Source organism: Dreissena polymorpha, chromosome 10 (genome assembly GCF_020536995.1).
Source record: "Dreissena polymorpha isolate Duluth1 chromosome 10, UMN_Dpol_1.0, whole genome shotgun sequence".
Lineage (NCBI taxonomy): Eukaryota > Metazoa > Mollusca > Bivalvia > Myida > Dreissenidae > Dreissena > Dreissena polymorpha.
In genome coordinates, this window is record NC_068364.1 from 8,535,292 (window position 1) to 8,556,677 (window position 21,386).

At 35.2% G+C, this 21,386-nt stretch overlaps 1 protein-coding gene across 10 annotated transcripts in view; it reads left to right on the top strand.

Moving 5' to 3' along the window:
- LOC127847992 (coiled-coil and C2 domain-containing protein 2A-like) overlaps nt 1-21,386 on the top strand; it is a 71,710-nt gene that overhangs the window by 41,934 nt on the left and 8,390 nt on the right. For 5 of the 10 annotated variants that reach the window (XM_052380244.1, XM_052380247.1, XM_052380249.1 and 2 more), the window contains 14 exons: nt 57-210; nt 2,725-2,872; nt 3,704-3,842; nt 4,672-4,881; nt 5,824-5,922; nt 6,163-6,254; nt 7,096-7,272; nt 10,585-10,620; nt 12,372-12,417; nt 13,694-13,720; nt 16,412-16,521; nt 17,638-17,734; nt 18,637-18,735; nt 20,080-20,250. In XM_052380244.1, the coding sequence (XP_052236204.1) occupies nt 57-210; nt 2,725-2,872; nt 3,704-3,842; nt 4,672-4,881; nt 5,824-5,922; nt 6,163-6,254; nt 7,096-7,272; nt 10,585-10,620; nt 12,372-12,417; nt 13,694-13,720; nt 16,412-16,521; nt 17,638-17,734; nt 18,637-18,735; nt 20,080-20,250 (1,605 nt within the window). Of the gene's footprint in view, nt 1-56; nt 211-2,724; nt 2,873-3,703; nt 3,843-4,671; nt 4,882-5,823; nt 5,923-6,162; nt 6,255-7,095; nt 7,273-7,903; nt 7,916-10,584; nt 10,621-12,371; nt 12,418-13,693; nt 13,721-16,411; nt 16,522-17,637; nt 17,735-18,636; nt 18,736-20,079; nt 20,251-21,386 lie in introns of all 10 variants that reach the window. The other 5 variants (XM_052380248.1, XM_052380253.1, XM_052380250.1 and 2 more) reach the window with 5 other exon arrangements.

Genomic DNA, 21,386 nt, shown 5'->3' on the forward strand with positions numbered 1-21,386 from the left:
TTTGTTATAAATCTCGTATAACATGCTGTGTACTTATTCATGCATAATTTCCCCAGGTCCATGAAAGCATAGGGCTGGGTAGCACGCTGGTAGCGGAGTTGTGTGCTCCTATCCCGGACACGAGTGTGACCTCGGTCTCTGTTCAACTGGAGGATCTCGAGTTCAGCAGCGACCGCAAGGAGAAACTGAACCGGGCTGCTGTCGGAAGTGGTTTGTACTGTTATACAGTTACTCATATGTGTGTTAGCGGCTGTGTGGGAAAACAGGGCTTTATGCATGTGCGTAAAATGTCGTCCTAGATTTTCCTGTGCTGTCTGCACAGGCTGATCAGGAACGACACTTTCAGTGTTCACTGGATCTTAGTTAAGAAGAGACCTCCTTTAAATGAAAAATTCAATAAAAACGGAAAGTGTTTCCCTGAATAGCCTGTGTGGACAGAATGTTTTAATCTGGGATGACACTTTAAGCTCACGGTTGGCAAATTGCATGGTTGTTAATCATAAGATCATACCAGGGCCCATCCACATGACACGTTACTGTTTAGATACAATTAATTTTTATGCCACCGGTAGGGTGGCATATAGCAGTTGAACTGTCCGTCAGTCTGTCTGTCTGTCTGTCAGTCTGTGTGTCGGTCCAAAAACTTTAACATTGGCCATAACTTTTGCAATATTGAAGATAGCAACTTGATATTTGGCATACATGTGTATCTCATGGAGCTGCACATTTTGAGTGGTAAAAGGTCAAAGTCATCCTTCAAGGTCAAAGGTCAAATAAATTGCTTCAAAGTGGCACAATAGGGGGCATTGTGTTTCTGACAAACACATGTCTTGTCTTAAAATTTGTATGCCCCCGAAGGAGGGCATATAGTGATCGGACCGTCCGTCCGTCTGTCCGTCTGTCTTTCTGTCACACTTTGTGTTTAGGTTTTGCGTTTAGGTTTGGAAAAATGCTCATAACTTCTATGTCGCTTCAGATAGCAACTTGATATTTGGCATGCATGTGTATCTCATGGAGCTGCACATTTTCAGTGGTGAAATGTCAAGGTTCTTCCTTCAAGGTCAAAGGTCAAAAAAACAAATCCAAGGGAAGTAATAAGCTTTAAAGGGAGATAATTATCTGTACTTGCCAAATGATAAAAAAAAAAAATTAATCAAAATGGCGCAGAAGGGGGCATTGTGTTTCTGATAAACACATCTCTTGTTTAGGCAAACAATTTATGTTTATGTTAAACAGTAATCTATTTTCTGTTACCTGCATTTTGCTGTTTGCATAATTATGAATTCGTCTGACATGACTTTGTCTACTACGTGGACATGAGTTCACAGTATTATATATTCATATAACATGACTTTTTAGCTCAACTATTATATATGAAATATATATAGTGGAGCTATCCTACTCACCCCGGCGTTGGCGTTCCGTTCCGTGCTGTGCCGTGTCGTTAGCATGCAAATGTTTAAGTTTTCAAACTACCCCAATTATTTTCATTGTCCCTTGACATGTTGCTTTCATATTTTGCAAACTTGTTTACCAACATGACCCCAACCTATGAATAAGAGCAGACAACTCTATCAAGCATTTTGTCATAATTATGGCCCCTTTTCCACTTAGAATATGCAGCAAATGTTTAAGTTTTAGTACTACCCCATTTATTTTCATTGTCCCTTGACATATTGCTTTCATATTTTGCATACTTGTTTGCCAACATCACCCCAACCTATAAACAAGAGCAGACAACTCTATCAAGCATATTGTCATAATTACTGCCCCTTTTATACTTAGAATATGCATATTATTGATAAATCTATGTTAAAGTTTGCGTACTACCCCAAATATTTCCTATATCCTTTGACATATTGCTTTTATATTTTGCATACTTGTTTACCAACATGACCCCAACCTATAAACAAGAGCAGACCACTGTATTTAGCATTTTTACATAATTATGGCCCCTTTTACACTTAGATAATTGAACATTTTGCTTAAATTGCCATTTATTTATGATCACATTTTATTATTACTTTGACAAAACAACACTTACCTGAATACCACAATGGATTCCACCCAAACAATACCCCACGCCCCTACCCAGAATCCCTTCCCCGCCCCCCAACCCCCCCCCCCAATTTTTATTTTATTTTAAACATCATCTAATAAATTACCCCACCCCACATTATACCCCCCTCTCACCCCCACCCCCCTACCCCCCCTACCCCCCCCCATTTTTTTTAAACATCATCTAATAAATTACCACACCCCACATTATACCCCCCTCTCACCCCCCTACCCCCCCCCCCCAATTTTTTTTTGCTTTTTCTCCTTTTTTTTTATTTTTGAAAGATCGTCTTATAAATGACCACACCCCACATTATACCCCCTCTCAACCCCCCCCCCCAAATGTTTTTTTTTTTTTTTCCTTTTTTATTTTTGAAAGATCGTCTAAAAAATTATTTAATATGAACAATTCTCCATGATGGCTTACGTTATAATGTCAAGCACTCGAATAGTCGAGTGCGCTGTCCTCTGACAGCTCTTGTTCTGTTACCTAGGTATGCACTTCACACTATTTTAAATGCGACTTGCGTTACTGTTTGTCTGCTGCCTCGGTATGCTATTATTAATATACTTATACATTACTTTGATGTGACTGTGTCTATAACCTAGGTATTACATTCACATACTTATGCAGGCATCTTACATGACTTATCATCCTCTACGTAGGCATGCCGTTCACGTACGGGTCTGACAACTCCCAGCTGGAGATCCTCATGACCACAGGCATCCTCACGTACAGCGTGGCCTGGGCCGTAGACGAGCATGGGCAGGCCCTGGTACCCCCCGCCCTAGTCAACGCAAACACCATGTTTACGTGAGTGCTGTTAAAAAGTTGTGGCGTAAATACTTTCACAAAATATTATCACATAAACTGTGATATACATTATGCAAATAAAATGTGCTTGCAAATATTTAGATTATAAACAATTACTTGTTATGCATTATGGTGCTTATTGAAGCCTCGTTGTTTGAAAACGGGGCTTAATGCACAAACATTAAGTGTCACATCAGACTATTTGGTGCACTTTGCACAGGCTCATCAGGGACAACACTTTCAGCTTTTATGGAATTTTTATGTCCCCCACCACTTCAGTAGGGGACATATTGTTTTTGCCCTGTCTGTTGGTTTGTTTGTTGGTTTGTTTGTTTTCCCCAACTTTAACATTTGCCATAACTTTTGCAATATTGAAGAAAGCAACTTCATATTTGGCATGCATGTGTATCTCATGGAGCTGCACATTTTGAGTGGTGAAAGGTCAAGGTCATCCTTCAAGGTCAAAGGTCAAATATATGGGTCAAAATCGCTCATTAAATGTACACTTTTTCAATATTGAAGCTAGCAACTTGATATTTGGCATGCGTGTGTATCTCATGGAGCTGCACATTTTGAGTGGTGAAAGGTCAAGGTCATCCTTCAAGGTCAAAGGTCATATATATGGGGACATAGTGTTTCACAAACACATTGCTGGTTTGTTTCATGGAATTCTCTTATAAAAGAAAATCCAGTTAAGTTGGAAAGTGTGATCCCTGATTAGCCTGTGCAGACTGCACAGGCTAATCAAGGACGACACTTTACGCACATGGATTAAGTCCCGCTACCACAGAGCAAGGCTCATATTAAACCCTTCCTTGTTGTCCTCTGCAGCCACATGAAGAAGATGGACCCTCTGGCTGCAATTGGGGCCGCAGGGGTCATGGATCTCAAGAAGCTTGCAGACTGGTTTGCCAGCTCCCACCTTGACCCCAACGACCCCTCCAACGCTGACATTGTTTACTTGCTACGAGTAAGTTTGTGTTTATGTATTTTTTGGTTACCATTTCAATACAGGCATGGTCTTATGACTGACGTTGTGTCAGTGCTTTGTGCTATGAGTAAGGTTGAATTACAATAAGTTTTTGTTTAAATAGTTGTATTGTCTTTTATCTTTGATTATAGTTGCATTCCACCAACTTTCTGTTTTAAATATTTTTGGTCAACAAAGCGTCACTGGCATTGACTACTTGCTTTGAATAATTGTGGAATTTCACTAAGTTTCTGTTTATTTTATTTATTTTTTTTCCAATTACCAAACCAAAACTGTTATTTTCATATTGTTTCAAGTAAGATTACATTCAACAAAGTTTCTGTTAAAAATTGTTTTTCAAATAATTTATTCTAATCTATTAAAATTATGAAGTAACTGATGATCAAAAAGCACATGGACAATCTCCATTAGGGGTTTCAGTTTTGTAGTGGATTTGGTTTTTGCCTAGCTTACAGGGTTCAATTGCTGCTCTCGGAGCATTCTCAAAATTTCACGGACAAAAGAGTGTTTGATACGCCTTTGCTACTAAATGACGTCAAGCTAAAATGAGATGCCTTTTGGGAAAACTGGGCTTAACGTACATGCGTAATATATGGTAAGGGATTATACTTTGCGCCTAGACTGGAGTTGGTTCAGAAGAGACTTCCTTCAAACAAAAAACTGCATATAAGGAAAGTGTTGTACGTGATTAGCCTGTCCTGACTGCACTGGATAATCTAGGACAAGTCTTTACGCACATGCATTAAGCCCAGTTTTCCAATTGCGCTACTAAAATAAATCAGTTGCAACTCATTCTTTTTATCCCCAGGGAAAGGGAGGAGACACGAGTCACCTGACCCCTGCAGAGTATTTCCGTCTTGAGCAGCTGATGGTGGAGTTTGACTTCGTTACCCAGCAGGAGCTTGAGGAGAACAAGCGGTTTCGACTGATACAGCTGCGTGACGAGGAGGTCCAGGAGTTCAAGAACTACAAGATGGTGCCGGCACATGAGCGCGAGGTGCCCAGGGATGTCTTCACGGTATGTGTGCTGACCTTTTCCTGGAGTATCTTTGGGTTCTTAAAACGGACCGGCCCCATTTTCAAAGCGAAATGGAAAAAAATCACAATTTAATAAAATAATTCAAATTTTAGATAAAAAAATAATTCTTTAATAAGAAGTATTTAATTAATGTTTTATCTAAATTTTAGTTCAATTACATAAAAATAAGTATATTCCTTTAATTTATATGATTGTTTACTTATAATTTAAATTATTTTGAAGAGTTTTATTGAATAAGTTTCTCCCAAATCAGTGGGTTTTTTGCGCAAAATGATTCCCATCCTAAAATTTCATTTTTTCCTTAATGGCCCAAAAACAGTTAGTGTTATGCACTGTTAGTGTGATGGATTAATTTTTTAAGTCCCCCGTATGGTGGCATATAGCAGTTGAACTGTCAGTCAGTCTGTCAGTATGTGCGTCTGTCCGAAAACTTTAACATTTGCCATAACTTTTGCAATATTGATGATAGCAACTTGGTATTTGGCATGCATGTGTATCTCATGGAGCTGCACATTTTTAGTGGTGAAAGGTCAAAGTCATCCTTCAAGGTCAAAGGTAAAAAATTAAATAAAAAATCAAAGCAGCACAGTAGGGGGCATTGTGTTTCTGACAAACACATCTCTTGTTGAATCTGTAGGGTTATTCTGTCTTGAATGTGAATGGCTGTTCTCTTGTTAATGTAAAGGGCAGTTCTTTCATAAATGTGAAGGGCAGTTATTCTTGTTTAAGGATGTTGTATTAGGTGACAGATTTAATAATAATTAAGCTAAGTCTAACAAAAAGTAAATAAACACACGTTCTTTATTCATTACAACTGTGAAACTGATTTTGGGTTATGGGACACCATTTGTTAGGTCTACATATAAAGGCATGATTTTAACACGTTTTAAATTCTAAAAGCGTTTTGATTTTATTTTAAAGGAGTATGAGCGTAAGAAGAGGGAAGAGCAGCGCCTAAAAAGTGAAGGTGACCACGACATTGAGACTCAGAGAATGGCTGTGAAACGATACCGTCAGAAGGTGGGCTCATTTATCATGAATAGTTATTTATTCCTAAAAAATATGTTTGTATCAAGCAAATCAGTTCAGCTGTGCTGCTTTATATTGTTTGTAGCCTGATGAAAGCAATCATAGCTGGCTGAAAACATATTAATATCCTGCTAATTTTAAAGTCATTCTTTATAGGTTGATATATACTTAGAATTTTTTTCATCAAGTAAATACAATGTATTGTATACCTCTCCTATATACTGTCCCCAGATTCGAGATCAAGTTATGCGTAGGTTCCGTAGACAGGCTCACATGAAGAATTGGGAGGACATGGTGAAAGAAGACATGGTTCCAAACATTGCGTAAGATCTGTGTGCAGTTATCATGCATACAGAATATATGTTAGTTTTTAGTGTGATATTATGTTATATCATTATTGTAAATTACATCAATCTACGAGCTATTTTTTTGTAGAAAATACGTTAATTTTTTCACCTCTCTTTTATGATTTAAGTGTTGTAACAACTAAACAGTTCATTTTATTTTTAATTTATATTACACTTCTTAGTATTTTGTACATTTCAAAAAAGAATTCAAGCACTATGTATGATGATAAATACAGATTTATCTTAATATATGTAAGAATTGCTCTGTGAAAATGGGGTTTGATGCACGTGTGTAAAGTGTTTTCCCAGATTAGTTTGATGCACGTGTGTAAAGTGTTTTCCCAGATTAGTCTGTGCAGTCAGCGCAAGCTAAACATGGACAACACTTTACACCTAAACTGGACTTGAGCTTAAAAGACATTTTCTTTTCAAGCTATTTCCATTAAAGCTGAAATCGTTGGCCCTGATTAGCCTGTGAGAACTACATAGGATATAATGGGAAGGCACTTGACACACATGCATTTGATAACCCCATTTTTCCATTCTTAAACATTACTCATACAATACATGCATATATTAACTCTTTCAGTGCTGGAACCGAATTTTGAAGGCCTTTGCAAACAGTTTGGATCCAGATGAGACGCCACAGAACGTGGCGTCTCATCAGGATCCAATCTGTTTGCTATTCTGATAGTATTCTTTGAAAAAAATCGCAGAAAATGCTAATTGTAGAAATTCAGCAGACAACATTTTAACAGACGACAAATTTCCCAGCATGCAAAGGGTTAATAATCACTTTGAGAGATCTTTTTCCTAGTTTGCTGGGGACCAGCCTGATGAAGGTGTTTGCCCGTCGGACGCCACTGAAGCCACAGCGCAAGAAGCAGAAGAAGGTGGTCGCGCAGTCCATCAAGGGAGACGAGGTGCGGATCATTGTGAACATCAGTCGCGCACAGAATGTTCCTGTCAGGCTGTCCGCTGCAATGCAAGCTGGGTACGTATTTATATGTATTTTATTAGAGATTTTTCTCTTTTCAACATGTTAACACTTCTTGAAATATTGTATTTGAATGCACAGAAATATTGTCCCCATATTTTTTCAGCATTTAATGTGCATGAAATGCATATATTTAAACTCTTGAACTATTTTTGTAGAAAGAAATCGCATATGTAATGCAGAAACAAGCTTTCCACACTCCACCCTTGATTTGCATTTGTTTTTTATGAATTGATTGTCATCAACACTTCATTGTGAAATGTGCTGAAAACATAACTTCTCTTTTGATAATCTCTCATTCTCTGTGGTTTTATTTGTTTACTTTAGGTAGTTTATTTTATATTATTAATTATATTTATTAATCCGTTTTTTTTAGTAGAAAATAAAAAATTGCCTAAATTTTCTCTTTAATGCTCTCATTAAAGCCTAGCCCTTTTGGGAATGATTAATTTGTGTTTTTATTCTTCATGAGTTTTTAATTAATTCTGATATTTTGTAAAATAAAATGTTTGTCTTTTAAAATGGTGCAATGGAGTTCATAAAGAATATTATATAAAACAATATTTTATTATAAAAATACTCATGTTTAGTCTAGATCTGTTTGCATTTCTTCTACACTTTTGTACAGCCCACAGTATGTGTAAGTACAATGACAAGAGAAGCTATAAGTTGGATGCTAAAATATATTAGTTACTCAGGATGCCAAATGGTTGCGTGTAAAGGCTTGTGACCCTCCAGCCCAATGTAATGTCCATGTACATGCTATGTTGTTACAATATACATTTATAGTGTGAAGAATTTGCTTGTTTCTGAAAATGGTGCCATTTTACATTCTCAGTTTCACACAGGTCTAAATCTGGCATGAGGAAATATGATAGTGCTTACCACACTTTTTTCTGTTTTAATATTATACTTTATATTAAAGCATTCATGCAAATATGGAATGAATGAGTACTTTCATGTATGCAATCATTCTTAATTTTGAACAGAAACAAGCCAATTTTCTTGCAGTATTTCTTTCAGATATGTAAGGCATGCAGATATCAGATGCTTATATAAAATCTAGAAAAAACATTTGCATGTCTACTATGAAAATATTCTTATATGAAAAGAAACAACATCAGTGAAAGGATGTTATGGGATGTGTTTAATATAAAACATAAAGCAAAGGAGCCATGCTCTGTGATAAAGAGGTTTAATGAATGTGCGTTAAGTGTAGTCCCAGATTAGCCTGTGAGTCCGCACAGGCTAATCAGGGACAACACTTTCTGCATAAGCTTGATTTTTGCTAAAAAGAGACTGTCTTGAAACAAAAAATATCATAAAAGCGGAAAGTGTCTTCCCTGATTAGCCTGTGCAGACTGCACAGCCTAATCTGGGACGACACTTTACGCACATGCATTAAACCCCTTATTCACAGAGCACAGCTCAAATAAATGTCAACATGCTTGTTATTACATGAGCCATATTCTGGGAACACTGAGCTTAAAACATGTGCTTTAAGTGACTTTCCATATTGGCTTGTAACTGAGCTTAAAACATGTGCTTTAAGTGTCTTTCCATATTGGTTTGGAGCTTAAAACATGTGCTTTAAGTGTCTTTCCATATTGGTTTGGAGCTTAAAACATGTGCTTTAAGTGTCTTTCCATATTGGTTTGGAGCTTAAAACATGTGCTTTAAGTGTCTTTCCATATTGGTTTGTGAGGAATGGAAAAACTGAGCTTAAAACATGTGCTTTAAGTGTCTTTCCATATTGGTTTGTGAGGAATGGGAAAACTGAGCTTAAAACATGTGCTTTAAGTGTCTTTCCATATTGGTTTGTGAGGAATGGGAAAACTGAGCTTAAAACATGTGCTTTAAGTGTCTTTCCATATTGGTTTGGAGATTAAAACATGTGCTTTAAGTGTCTTTCAATATTGGTTTGTGAGGAATGGCAAAACTGAGCTTAAAACATGTGCTTTAAGTGTCTTTCCATATTGGTTTGTGAGGAATGGGAAAACTGAGCTTAAAACATGTGCTTTAAGTGTCTTTCCATATTGGTTTGTGAGGAATGGGAAAACTGAGCTAAAACATGTGCTTTAAGTGTCTTTCCATATTGGTTTGCGAGGAATGGGAAAACTGAGCTTAAAACATGTGCTTTAAGTGTCTTTCCATATTGGTTTGTGAGGAATGGGAAAACTGAGCTTAAAACATGTGCTTTAAGTGTCTTTCCATATTGGTTTGTGAGGAATGGGAAAACTGAGCTTAAAACATGTGCTTTAAGTGTCTTTCCATATTGGTTTGTGAGGAATTTTTGGTTGAAAGGGATTAAGTGCACTTTATGTACATGTATTAAGCCAAGTTTTCTAAGAATAAGGCTAATATTATTGTTATTGCTCTTTTAAACCTTTAAACCGTTCTACAACAGCTATCGGTAAGGAAATGTGTTTGAATGTGACCATAACAAATAGTCTTTGATTACCAGCATAATTAACAAGTGTTTCTTTGTCATGCGAAAGATGGGATACAGATTTGTTCATGTTAAAGCACGAGGCTTTTGCTTGCAATAATAAGATAAAGTGCTTTAGGATTGTGATAACTTGTTTGCTGCTTAGTTTGTTTGTTAGCAAGCCGTGCAAACAGTATTGTTTTACATTTTGAAACAAAAATGTATAATAGTACTAAGTTTGTAAGATTAAGGAGGATGCCGTGTTTTTTTATATTTTTTTTAAACCAAATGATGCCAAAATTATTTACTTAATATTTGTATATATTTAAATAAATATACTACACTATTTATTACAAGTCCCGTAATTCATTAATGATTAAAATGTTCAGGCAAAGTATTTAAATGATAAACTGTGGTAAACTTCAGTCAATTTAATAACTAGACTTAAACTTGATTTTTTGCATAAAATTTATGAACTGCCATAATTTCACTATAAAATTAGGCATGTTTGCTTGCAAGCAAAATTAAATAATTCTCTTATATTTTTCTTGCCATATAACAATTTATTTGTCTTTTTGACTTGTGACACTATAATATGTTAGCAGTTCACTTTCCTGTTAGAATAAATCTATTAGTGTAGAATTTTACTTTAAAAAACGAAAAAAATGTTTGTAAAAGACTTTAATTTGTAAATATTTTTGTCTCAGATAATTTTTGTTCAGGATTATTTACCATAAAGGCAGTTGTTGTATTTGTCCCATATCAATTGGCAAGTAAATTAGTACATATAACACCCATGTATGTGCTAGATACTGCATGTTTAGTATAATGAATGTTTCTTCTGTGTGTATTCACCTAATTGTTGCTATATTGAACCCCAGAGCTGAGTCAAACGAGTCAGGGAATGCGTTATGGAGGTAAACGTAGACCGCCTTTTGTAACAGTATACATATGTACATATCGTCACCCAGTTGTGCATTCCCTTCTTCACTTCCTTTCTGCTTCAAATAACCTTATCTTGCCACCCAAAATCATAGTCGTCTTTCAAAGTCTTTAAAGCCACCATGACGTAGTGGGTATGGTGTCCGCCTAGCGACCCGTAAGTCATGTGCTTGTTCCTCAATGTAGGAGCCTTCTTCAGATCTCTTAAAATATATCAAGTACTGGTTGTACCCAGGACATGGACTTGAGAGCCTTTCTATAAGCTTTAGGCTTTGATGCAATCGAGCTGAAATAAATAGTTTTAAACTAATGGTCTTTGCATGCTGATAAAGCCAAACCCCATACATGATGAGTTTGTTTTTTGGTTAACATTTATTAAAGGTGTTGTGATTATTAAGTGGTGTTTTCCTCCCACCAAATTACTGGATTGTTACACTGACTCAGATTCCGCTCATCTTATTGCATTAATCAGTCTATCATTTTAGTACTCTTCTCATCTTCGACATTGGGAATTTAATCCATTGACTCCTGGTTTCCATTTAGTGACCTGGAGATAATGGGTGTATTCTCCAGTGTGGGAAAGTTCTTTAAATTTGCCCTAAGACACCAATTACTGGTTCTACCCTATAATGTGACTCGAGCATGTTAAAATGAGCCTAAGGCTTTTGATGCAATAGAGCAAAATAAATAGGCTCAATATAAAACATATCATCTGTTCTAAATATTGATTGATTTGAGAAATGGCTGTTTTGTTGAAATGTTCCAAGTGTGTTACCTCACTAATAAATAACTGTTTTAGATTATTGACCCATTTAAACAAAGTGGCATCCCAGTTTGATCTGCAGGAGATAACTCTTATCATCACTACAAGATGATTTATTTATAAATTTGTGTGAAATGTACTTTATATTATTATTTTGTGTTTGTACAATGGTGTTATTTATGTTCCTTTTACAATATAAGGCTCCTATAATGGAGCTTACTATATAGTGTATTCTTCATTTCAAGATATACTATTGAGATAACATTTGACCCGCTCTACGTTAAAATGGGTCTTATGCTATATGTGACTTTTTCCGCTTAAACAAGATTTTTGGTAAGAATGGACCTTCTTTAAACGAAAAATACCATTAAAGCGGAAAGTGTTGTCCCTGATTATCCTGTGCGAACTGCACAGGCTAATCTGGAACGACACTTTACACACATGCATTATGCCCCGTTTTCTCAGAACAAGACACATTTGTGTGTGGGTGTTTTATATTTTAATGTATTGAATATTGTCATTACCTGTCATGATGTGCCATTTACAGTTTGCAGATCTATTTGAATTGATCTATCAATTATCATTATAATAATACTTCACAAATGTAAAGAAATGTACACAGTACTTCTTTGTCATAGAATTAATTAAGTTTGTCTTAACCTGATACATTTGTATTAAAGTTATATATAAATGCTTTCACATTTTAATGATGAGCTTTCACGACCAGAAAATAATTGTATTTCTATAACACCTGTTTAATAGAGAACTCTGAGAGCTATTTTCAGTAACTCATTATTAATATCTCTTTGCTTACCTTTTATGTTTATTTTATTTTACACTTTAATTTCCCTGTTGAGGTAAAAAAAAACAACACTTCATTATTTTTTATTTTTAGCATTTTTTTTAAAAAGTTGTCCTTGACCTTTCACTGGCCTTGAACTGACTTGAGATTTGTTGTTTAAGGTCGGGTGCCGTGACATCAAGGCAGGACACTAGACTGCTTGAACAGGTTAGTACTCTTGCTGCAGGGAATCAAACATGTGGGGGGTTTTAACATCTGAAACAGTGCATGAAACAAAAAACACTGCCACCAGTTTCATCTGTAATTGAAATTGGGGTCACTATTTCAAAGCCCTGTTTGGGGGGTATATGTCTCGGACCTCGGAACTCTTGTTGTGTTAGTAGTTGTGTGGGGCAGTATTATATTAAGGGTCAATTTTTCTTATATAAAGGATCATTATGTATTTTATACTTTATATAAGCAATCCCCGTAGTTTCACAAAATATAACGACAACAATAGAACTCTCCAAAGTACCTGGTACACATACTCGATCAGTAAAATATTATTACCGGATATACTGAAAATATGAAAATTTAACAACATTTTTCAAGTAATGTAATATACCAGTAGTGATATTTTAATCAATGTAAGCTAATAATTGTACAAAAATATATGGTATTTTAGAACTTTGCTTTTCTTTGTGATATATAGCAATCTGATTGACTGCCTTTTTAAGCGTCTTTCCATATTGGCTTGCGAGGAATTTTTTGTTGAAAGGAATGAAGTGCATTTTATGCACATGTTCTTACAATAAGGCTCATATTATTGCTCTCTTAAACCTTTCTACAGCAGCTAACGGTAAGCAAATGGGTTTGAATGTGACCATAACAAAAAGTCTTTGACTGCCAGCATAATAAAAGAGTGTTTCTTTGTCATGCAACAGATGGGATACAGATTTGTTCATGTTAAAGCACGAGGCTTTTGCTTGCAATAATCAGAGAAAGTGCTTTAGGATTGTGATAACTTGTTTGCTGCTTGGTGGGTTTGTTAGCTGCCATGCTAAAAGCATTGTTTTACAATTTGAAACACACATATATAAAAGTGCTAAGTTTGCTGTGTGAGGCAATATTATATTATGGGTCAATTTTCTTATATAAAGGATCATTATGTGTTTAAATCATTGACTGATCAGCTGTACGCTTTCCATAGTTTATAATTATTGAATCATTTTGGTATTAACTCTTTTCATCTAGAGATTAAAGTTGCTCCGCTTTAAGAAGACCATTACACATTTAAGCATTCTCTTAGTGTTTGTGTTTCATGTAAATATCAGGTTTTCTTCTGCTGTTTTGGTATCTTGTATTATTTTAATTACCCTCAAGCTGTTCTGGTTTAATGCTTGTTGCATGTAGCCATTTCCAGTTTGCTTTTGAGTGCCTTAGCGGGTAAAATGCTGTAAGTCAGTGCGTTTTAATGTTTTATTACATGTAAGACTATTTTCAGCGTTTTTATGATGATTACAAACACATTGTAAGTACAGAATCCGAGGTGACCACATAGCATGCTCCTTCCAGCAACAAGCACTATCATTATCATCATTCAGTGAAGCCTTTTTCTGGGAAAACTGGGCTTAATGCATGTGCGTAGTTTTGTCCCACATTAGCCTGTGCAGTCAGCGCAGGCTCATCAGGTACAGCACTTTCCGCCTTAACTGGATTTTCTTTAAAAAAAGAATTTCTTTTAACAAAAAAATCCATAAAAGAAGAAAGTATAGTCCCAGATTAGTGTGTTACAATATTTATGGATTGTCTAATCTGGGATGAGTTTTTACTTACATGGCTTACAAGCATAGTTTTCCCACAAAGATGCTTATTCAGTTTCATTCTTGTTCATGCTTTTTAGCTCGGCTGTTTTCGGAGATGTATTGTCATAGCCAGCTCGTCGTGTCGTCTGTCGTCCGCGTCGTGCTAAAACCTTAACATTTTGTCAAGGTTTTGAACATTGGCTATAAAATCAAAGTGCTTCCACCTAATACTTTGAAACTTCATAAGTAGCTGCACCTTGATGAGTTCTACACGCCTCATCCATATTTGGGTCACTAGGTCAAAGGTCAAGGTCCCTGACCTCTTAAAAAAAATATTCTGACAATCTTTCATTTATTAAAAAATGCACCCGCAGCCGAGAGTTGGCACCGGTTATGCGGTGCTCTTGTTTATTTTGAATCAAGTTTAAAAAAAGAAGATATTGAACATAGCATTACATTTGTTGTATACACAATTTAGGACCAGTATTAACATTGACGTATCTTTACCAGTAGGTGATTAATAAATATATGCTATTGAAGTGATTCATAAATACATGTTCATGAAATTATGATTTCTCCTATCTACTGATGGTTTTGATGGTCTCCTTCTTTTCAATAAAATTATGTCATGGTAAAATTAATGGTTTGCATTATTTTGTTTTGTTGTTAACTTCAGATGTTGCTGTATGAAATTTGTTATTTCGTTACTCGTTTTTCCAAAATTTTACATGAGTTACAGTTAAACTACATAAATCCAAATGATTTTTAATTAATTCAAAGTTAAGTGACCTCAAATATTTTTCTCGTAATGTGAAAGTTAATGCAACTCTGGTGATAATAATCATGAAAGGTTGGTTGGTCTTAAGTTGAGTATGATAAGTATGGTAAGTTAAGTTCCAAATTAGGTCAAACTTTTATTTTACAATAAACATAATAACTGGTAATAATGAAGCCCTCAACTTCCCCTATCTGTGGAACTGCAAGGAAAATGCAGTAATTTCTTATACCACCACATACAACTCTTATCTTATGCAGTTTCTTGTATGAACCTTTTGTCCTTGAACTGTATGCAGGGTCATGGTTGGTATTACCATGGTAATACAAAATCTGATTGTGTCTCAAATGGCATGTATCAATCATCCATCTTAACCCAGTTAATAAACCAATAGGGAGCATGGTTGTTGGTGATTAGTGCGTTGGCAGCATTGTGATCCCTGTTTTGTGTGTTCTGGCCTTTACATCTTTGCTTTTATGTTACTTCATTCTTCGGTAAGCTTTAGACCCCTGAATATGCTGCAGGTAGAATGCATATTGGTGCTGAAACAGATGATATTGCTGGCGTTACATTTAAAGAGCTTTCATAGCTTTCAACAAAAACTTACAAGTTCAAAAGCATCCAATCAACCCTTTGGCATTTTCCTAATAGTCTTTTTCAGTGTTCTTTGTACCTGCAGATTTTAAAGTTGTTATTATATAGTTACACTGTAAGTAACTGATGGTGTATGGGATGTACATCCTCAGTAATTTCATACCATACAAGAGTAAAGCTGGAGTATGGTATGAAAGACTTAGTGCTTAGGGTGTATAACCCATAAGCCATCCGTTTCTAACTGTGTAATGATGATATCTCAACCAACTACTCGATTACTCGGGGTGTATGGAAATAACTCGGGGTGTATGGAAAATACACCATGGGCACGTGAATGCTCTAAGCCAATCGGATCAGATCATTTTTGTAGGAGGTGAGATATAATTACAATCAAAACTTCTATTTTCATGGTTATCATGATACAACAAAAAAACATCTGCTATTATGTTATCTCAGTTCTGATTTACTGCATTATTTTTTGTGTTTAACTTCTATGTTGCTTTCCCTACTGGCAGCGTTGATTTCTCAGTGAATTCTCTTTTTATGCCCCCGGTAGGTGGCATATAGCAGTTGAACTGTCCGTCAGTCTGTCCATCTGTCCGAAAACTTTAACATTGGCCATAACTTTTGCAATATTGAAGATAGCAACTTGATATTTGACATGCATGTGTATCTCATAAAGCGGCACATTCTGAGATAATTTCTAAACCTGCCAAATGATATATTGAAATTTTATTTCAAAGCGGCGCAATAGGGGGCATTGTGTTTCTGACAAACACATTTCTTGTTTTTTGGTAGGTTGCACAGACAGGCAACTATATTTGGTGGCCCAGACATAAAATAAGTTCCCAAACCAAGTGCCTTTTATGAGCCTGAACCATAATATAAAATAAGGTGATAAACTGTGGGGAAATGATTCAAGCTGTTCCGAAAAGTTTTCAGACTTACATCTTTTGAAATTGACTTGCTGCAGCCTAAAGCTACTTGCCCGAGGCAAACGGACTACCACTTATTTCTATCCCTGAATTCCCTGTTCTGTATCTTGCAGACAATGGTCCGTCCATTTGTTGAGGTCATGTTCCAACACCACTGTATAAGAACCTCAGTTGGAGATGGCTCCAACCCCAGTTTTAACGAGGAACTGGAGGTACCTTTCAGGTAGGTGTTGCAGGGCTTTACATCAACAGAAAAAAACACATGGCTTCCCCTAGCTCAAAATTCTCTTTAGCCATATTGTCTTAACTTTGGAAAGAATCTTATTTTGGCTATTATATGGGTTAAGGAAAAAAAAATCAGCCACATAGAATTTTCTTTATCCGAATTTATACATTTGTAGCCAATGGCTAATTTTGAAAATGGCAAAGTAAGCCCTGAAATTAAAGCAAAGATCCCACCACATAATATTGAAGATTTAATTTTAGTTTTATCAAAGTTGCCTAGGACTTTGTATAACATAATCTGGACAAAATATTGGACTATTTATTTAAATTAAAAATGAAGGGTACTGACATTGTTTAAATAAAAATAAGTGATAAGCGTTTGTGTTAATATTCCCTTTACATCTCGACTTTACTCCCTACACATATTTTTTTAGTGGGAGCTGTAATTGTGTGATCGTGCTTAGAAATTTGTAGCGATCGAAGACAAGATAAAGAGCGCATATTATTATAAATCAAGGCTTATAATTTTCTTGCTGATATTGCTGGAAAATGAGCGACAACTAAGAAATTAACAAAAGTAATAAAGGTTATAAAAAGGCAAAAAATACCTGTTTTGGCATGGACTTGGCCATCTTGACTATTAGATGAATACCCTCTTGAGTACTGATAAGCAAAGATAAACTTATTTTATAAAGATTAACATGAATCAGAGAAACATTTGAAGTGTTAATGGAATGCTGATTGTTTTTTCTTCAGAAATCTTGAAATTGGGACGCTAATTGAAAGATAATTGTGATTGCATATTTGATATAAAAATGAGCCATGCTAATGGATGAGTGGGCTAAGTGCATTTGCGTAAAGTGTATACCCAGATTAGCCTGTTCAATCTGCACTGGCTAATAAAGGACTACACTTTTTGCCTAGACTGGATTTTCATTAAGAAGAGACTTTCTTGGTACGAAAAATTCCATGAAAGTGGAAAATGTAGTCCAATATGAATCTGTGCGGACTGCGCTGGTTGATCTTGAACAAAACTACTTTCATGCATTAAGATTTGTTTTTCCAAGAAGCTGCTAAAATATATTTCCCCTATTTAAGGTGACTTTGTTTGCAGGGCTCCATTTGATGATTATTCCCCTGGCAACCTGCAGACTGTGCCAGATGCCGTCTTCTTGAATATCTTCGATGAAGTTGTTGTAGACATACAGGAGGTAAGTTTGCTTTTATGTAATTTGTATTCTTTTATGTTAGAATTTTACAGTTTTTATTTAGTCAATATTAACTGTGTTTGTGTCACTGTGACCCAAAAATAATAAACAATTAAAAATCTTGATTTTTCTTAAGTTAAAGGGACTTGTTCACAGTTTGGTGAAATGATGATTTTCAAAAATTTTGTCATAGATTTAAAAAAGAATTTATACATTTTATTTTAACTAGTGACTCCTGACAAAAACATTTGAAAAGTATTTTTAAGCAAGGATGATCAATCCAAGTATTAAAAACGTTTGTAACGCTTTTCGTTATTTGGAAAATATAATGAGTACTTATATAGGATTTATATTTTGCTAATATATACTAAAGCCTGTGTAACACAGCAGTAGCCCATTAGCTTGTGCTTCAAGAGGTCATTGGGAATGTAATATTCTTTGTTCATCTATTCATTTTCAACTCTGCCTTCTTTGAAGCTGTAGTAAAAATTAAGAAGTAACATTACAATATTTACAAATCTATTATACACATGTTTCTGTGATGAACGCATAATATCACACATGTTATATTTTTAGTAAATTCTTAGTAAGTTTAAACACATAAGGTAAAATCTTGAGAGTCTGAGAAGTGCCTCGCTTGGCTGTGCTCAGCCTTCCCCATGTTTATCAAAAGACTTTCAATAACATGTTTTATTTTATGCTTTCCGGTGGTTTATAGAGAAATATTAGTGAATTATAACTGATAATTCACCATTTCAAACAATGAAAAATAACAGTGAAAATTATCGATAATTTTCACTGTTTTAAGGTGAAATGACATCATTTTTGTGACGAAATGACGTCATTTTTTCAGCAAAATTCTCAATTATCAAGTTAACTGATTCTCGATTTTGTCGTTGTTTCAGGATGACCGGGAGCGTGGTCGCATGGTCCATCAGAGGATTGAGAAGAAATGGCTGGGCAGTCTCAAAATACCCTTCACCACCATATACTTCAATGGAAAGGTAGGTCCATTTTTGAAGGATGGCCGTGCTTACAACAATTTCTTTCTTTATAAAGTACCCATTAAAGGCACTTTCCCAAACCAGGAAGAATTTAAAAATTCCCGATCGCTGTCCGAAAAATTCCCAAAATAATGGAAAGTTGTTTCAATTAGGTTCCAAAAGCTCATTATCTGCAAGTGAACAAACAACATAAGCACCCAAACTGAACATGTAAAAAAAAGACTAGAATTTTGTTTCGATAGGTTTGTGCAATTACGGTAAGTACCAAGCAATTAAAAATATCAAATCGGAAGATTTTTCCCGATGTCAGGGTTTTTCAAGCTGATTTTTCCCATTGGGGCAGTACCTATAGTTTTCCCAATAGGGCCATTAACCCTTTCCCACTCAGAAGCAAAGTGAAAATGGCTATATGCAAAACTTGAATTTAGTAAGAAAGGTATCTAATTAAATGTTACTTTCTAAGGGACTACAAATGCATCAAAATAGGTATCTAATTGGTAAAGGGTTAATAACACTGGCTTATTTGGGTCCTATGGGCATACGTTTTTCATAGGAAAAGTGTAACCTGAATACACTGAATTGAGTCATGAATAATTTTGTTTAAGTTTAATGTTATGAAAATTATTTTTTCAATGAACTGAATGAAATAAAAAATTAGCAATGAGTTTTTGTTAAAATCACAATTGCGCTGACAGTTATATGATATTATGTCAATATCGTTATTTAGATATCGGTTTTATGATATGTTAATATACCAAGTTACCCATGATGCTTCAAGCAGCAGTATATTTCAAGGATTGAAAACGTTATCTGAAACAAAAGACTTTTGGTAATACAGGACAATTTGTTCACCTTTACCTCAGCATGTTTAACTTTTAAAATTTCTACCTGCATCAAAATATTTAGAAATAAAGAAGAAAGGTCTAATAAAGTCCTGCTTTGTAATTTCAAGGTCCACTATCAGGATGAAAGCTAACATTTTGGCAACAGCGGCCCTTCTCTTTCTTATGAAACTTATGATACAGAATATGTCTGTTTTTGCAGGAAATCTAGGTCTACCACAAATTATAGGGGCTATTGGTAAGACTCCAGCTTATTTCCATCCCATTGTGTGTGTTTGCTCAAAACTTTAACAGCCAGTTAAAGCAACAGTCTGTTTATATCACACCAAAACATATGCAATTTAAAATCAATTTTATTATTTAACGTGCATATTATTTAAATATCACCTATATTAAAGGGCTAACAATATAGTCACATAAATAACTTGATCCAAAAATTAATAACTGGCTGTTCAAGTGTTGGGTAACCAGGCCCTGCACTGTAAAAAAAACTTTGTTTTAGATTGATGGCACATTTCGTGTGAACGCCCCACCAGTGTTGCTTGGTTACGTGTACGAGGGTTTGAGCCACGGGCCAGACGACATCGGGATCAACAAGGACCTCAAGACCCTTCTGGGCCTTTTCATCTCCATACAACCACCCCTCACTCAGCCTGAACCCGTGAAAGAAAGGGTGGGGCAAAGAAATATTTGAACTCAATTGCTTAAATCTAAAATTTAGCTTACTGAAAATCATTATTGTTTCTCGGACATTTTTTGTGATTTTCTGGGTTGACTAATCTACGAATTTAACGTTAACTCATCTGAAAATGACAGATGCAAATTTGTCTCATTTTTTATGACCAACATAGATAATGACAGAATGTTATTAGTATGTTATTAAATTACTGAGGGTGTATATCCCATACACCGTCAGTTACTAACAGTGTGACGATTATATTTCAACTGACTACTTGATTACTCAAGTAGTATGCAAATTACTCGGGGTTAATGGACAATACTCCATGGGCACGTGACCACTCTAAGCCAATCGGATAAGGTCATTTTTGTAGAAGGTGAGATATATTGGTTTGCTCATGCTGTGAGGAGATCACGGAGAACTTTTGTCTCCTCTCTTTATGGTCAACAGATTTCTTAAGTTCTTTTTAAAACACGTTCAGTAACCATTGTAAGTCTATTGTTATTGTAGGGTTACAGTCCTTGAATTATTTGAAATATTCTGCAAAATTCCAACAGTTTTTATCATGTTATAACAAATCTAAATGATAATTTGCTGATATGTTTGCTTTATATCTAGGTTTTGTCTGATAATTTATTAAATCTCATCAAAAATTGTTGCTATGTGGCCCTTGAATTATGGAATATTGTCAATTCAAACCATTTTCCTTCTTTACATTTCTCATTTTTCATCCAATCTTCACTAAAATTCAATTAAAATTATAACATATTTGGCCATGATACCAGTCGAATCGCAATTGTAGTAAACCCTTTCCCACTCAGAGGCATAGTTAAAATGGCTATGTGTGAACAGCATTAAACCAGAACAGCGTACAAGTAACTCACAGTGTGTTCAGGTTTTATGCTGTTTGCTGTTCATCTGTATGTAAGGGTTTGAAATGAAACCTTTAAAACTAGAATCTAGTAAGAAATCTTTCTAATTAAATGTAACTTTCTAAAGGACTACAAAGGGTTAAATTTTGGGCCTTTAATAATATGACTTTTAAGAAGTGTCCCTTTTCAATGTTTAAGTTAATAATTATAATTTATTTTATGCTTTCTGATGGTTTATAGAAAAATATCAGTGAATTA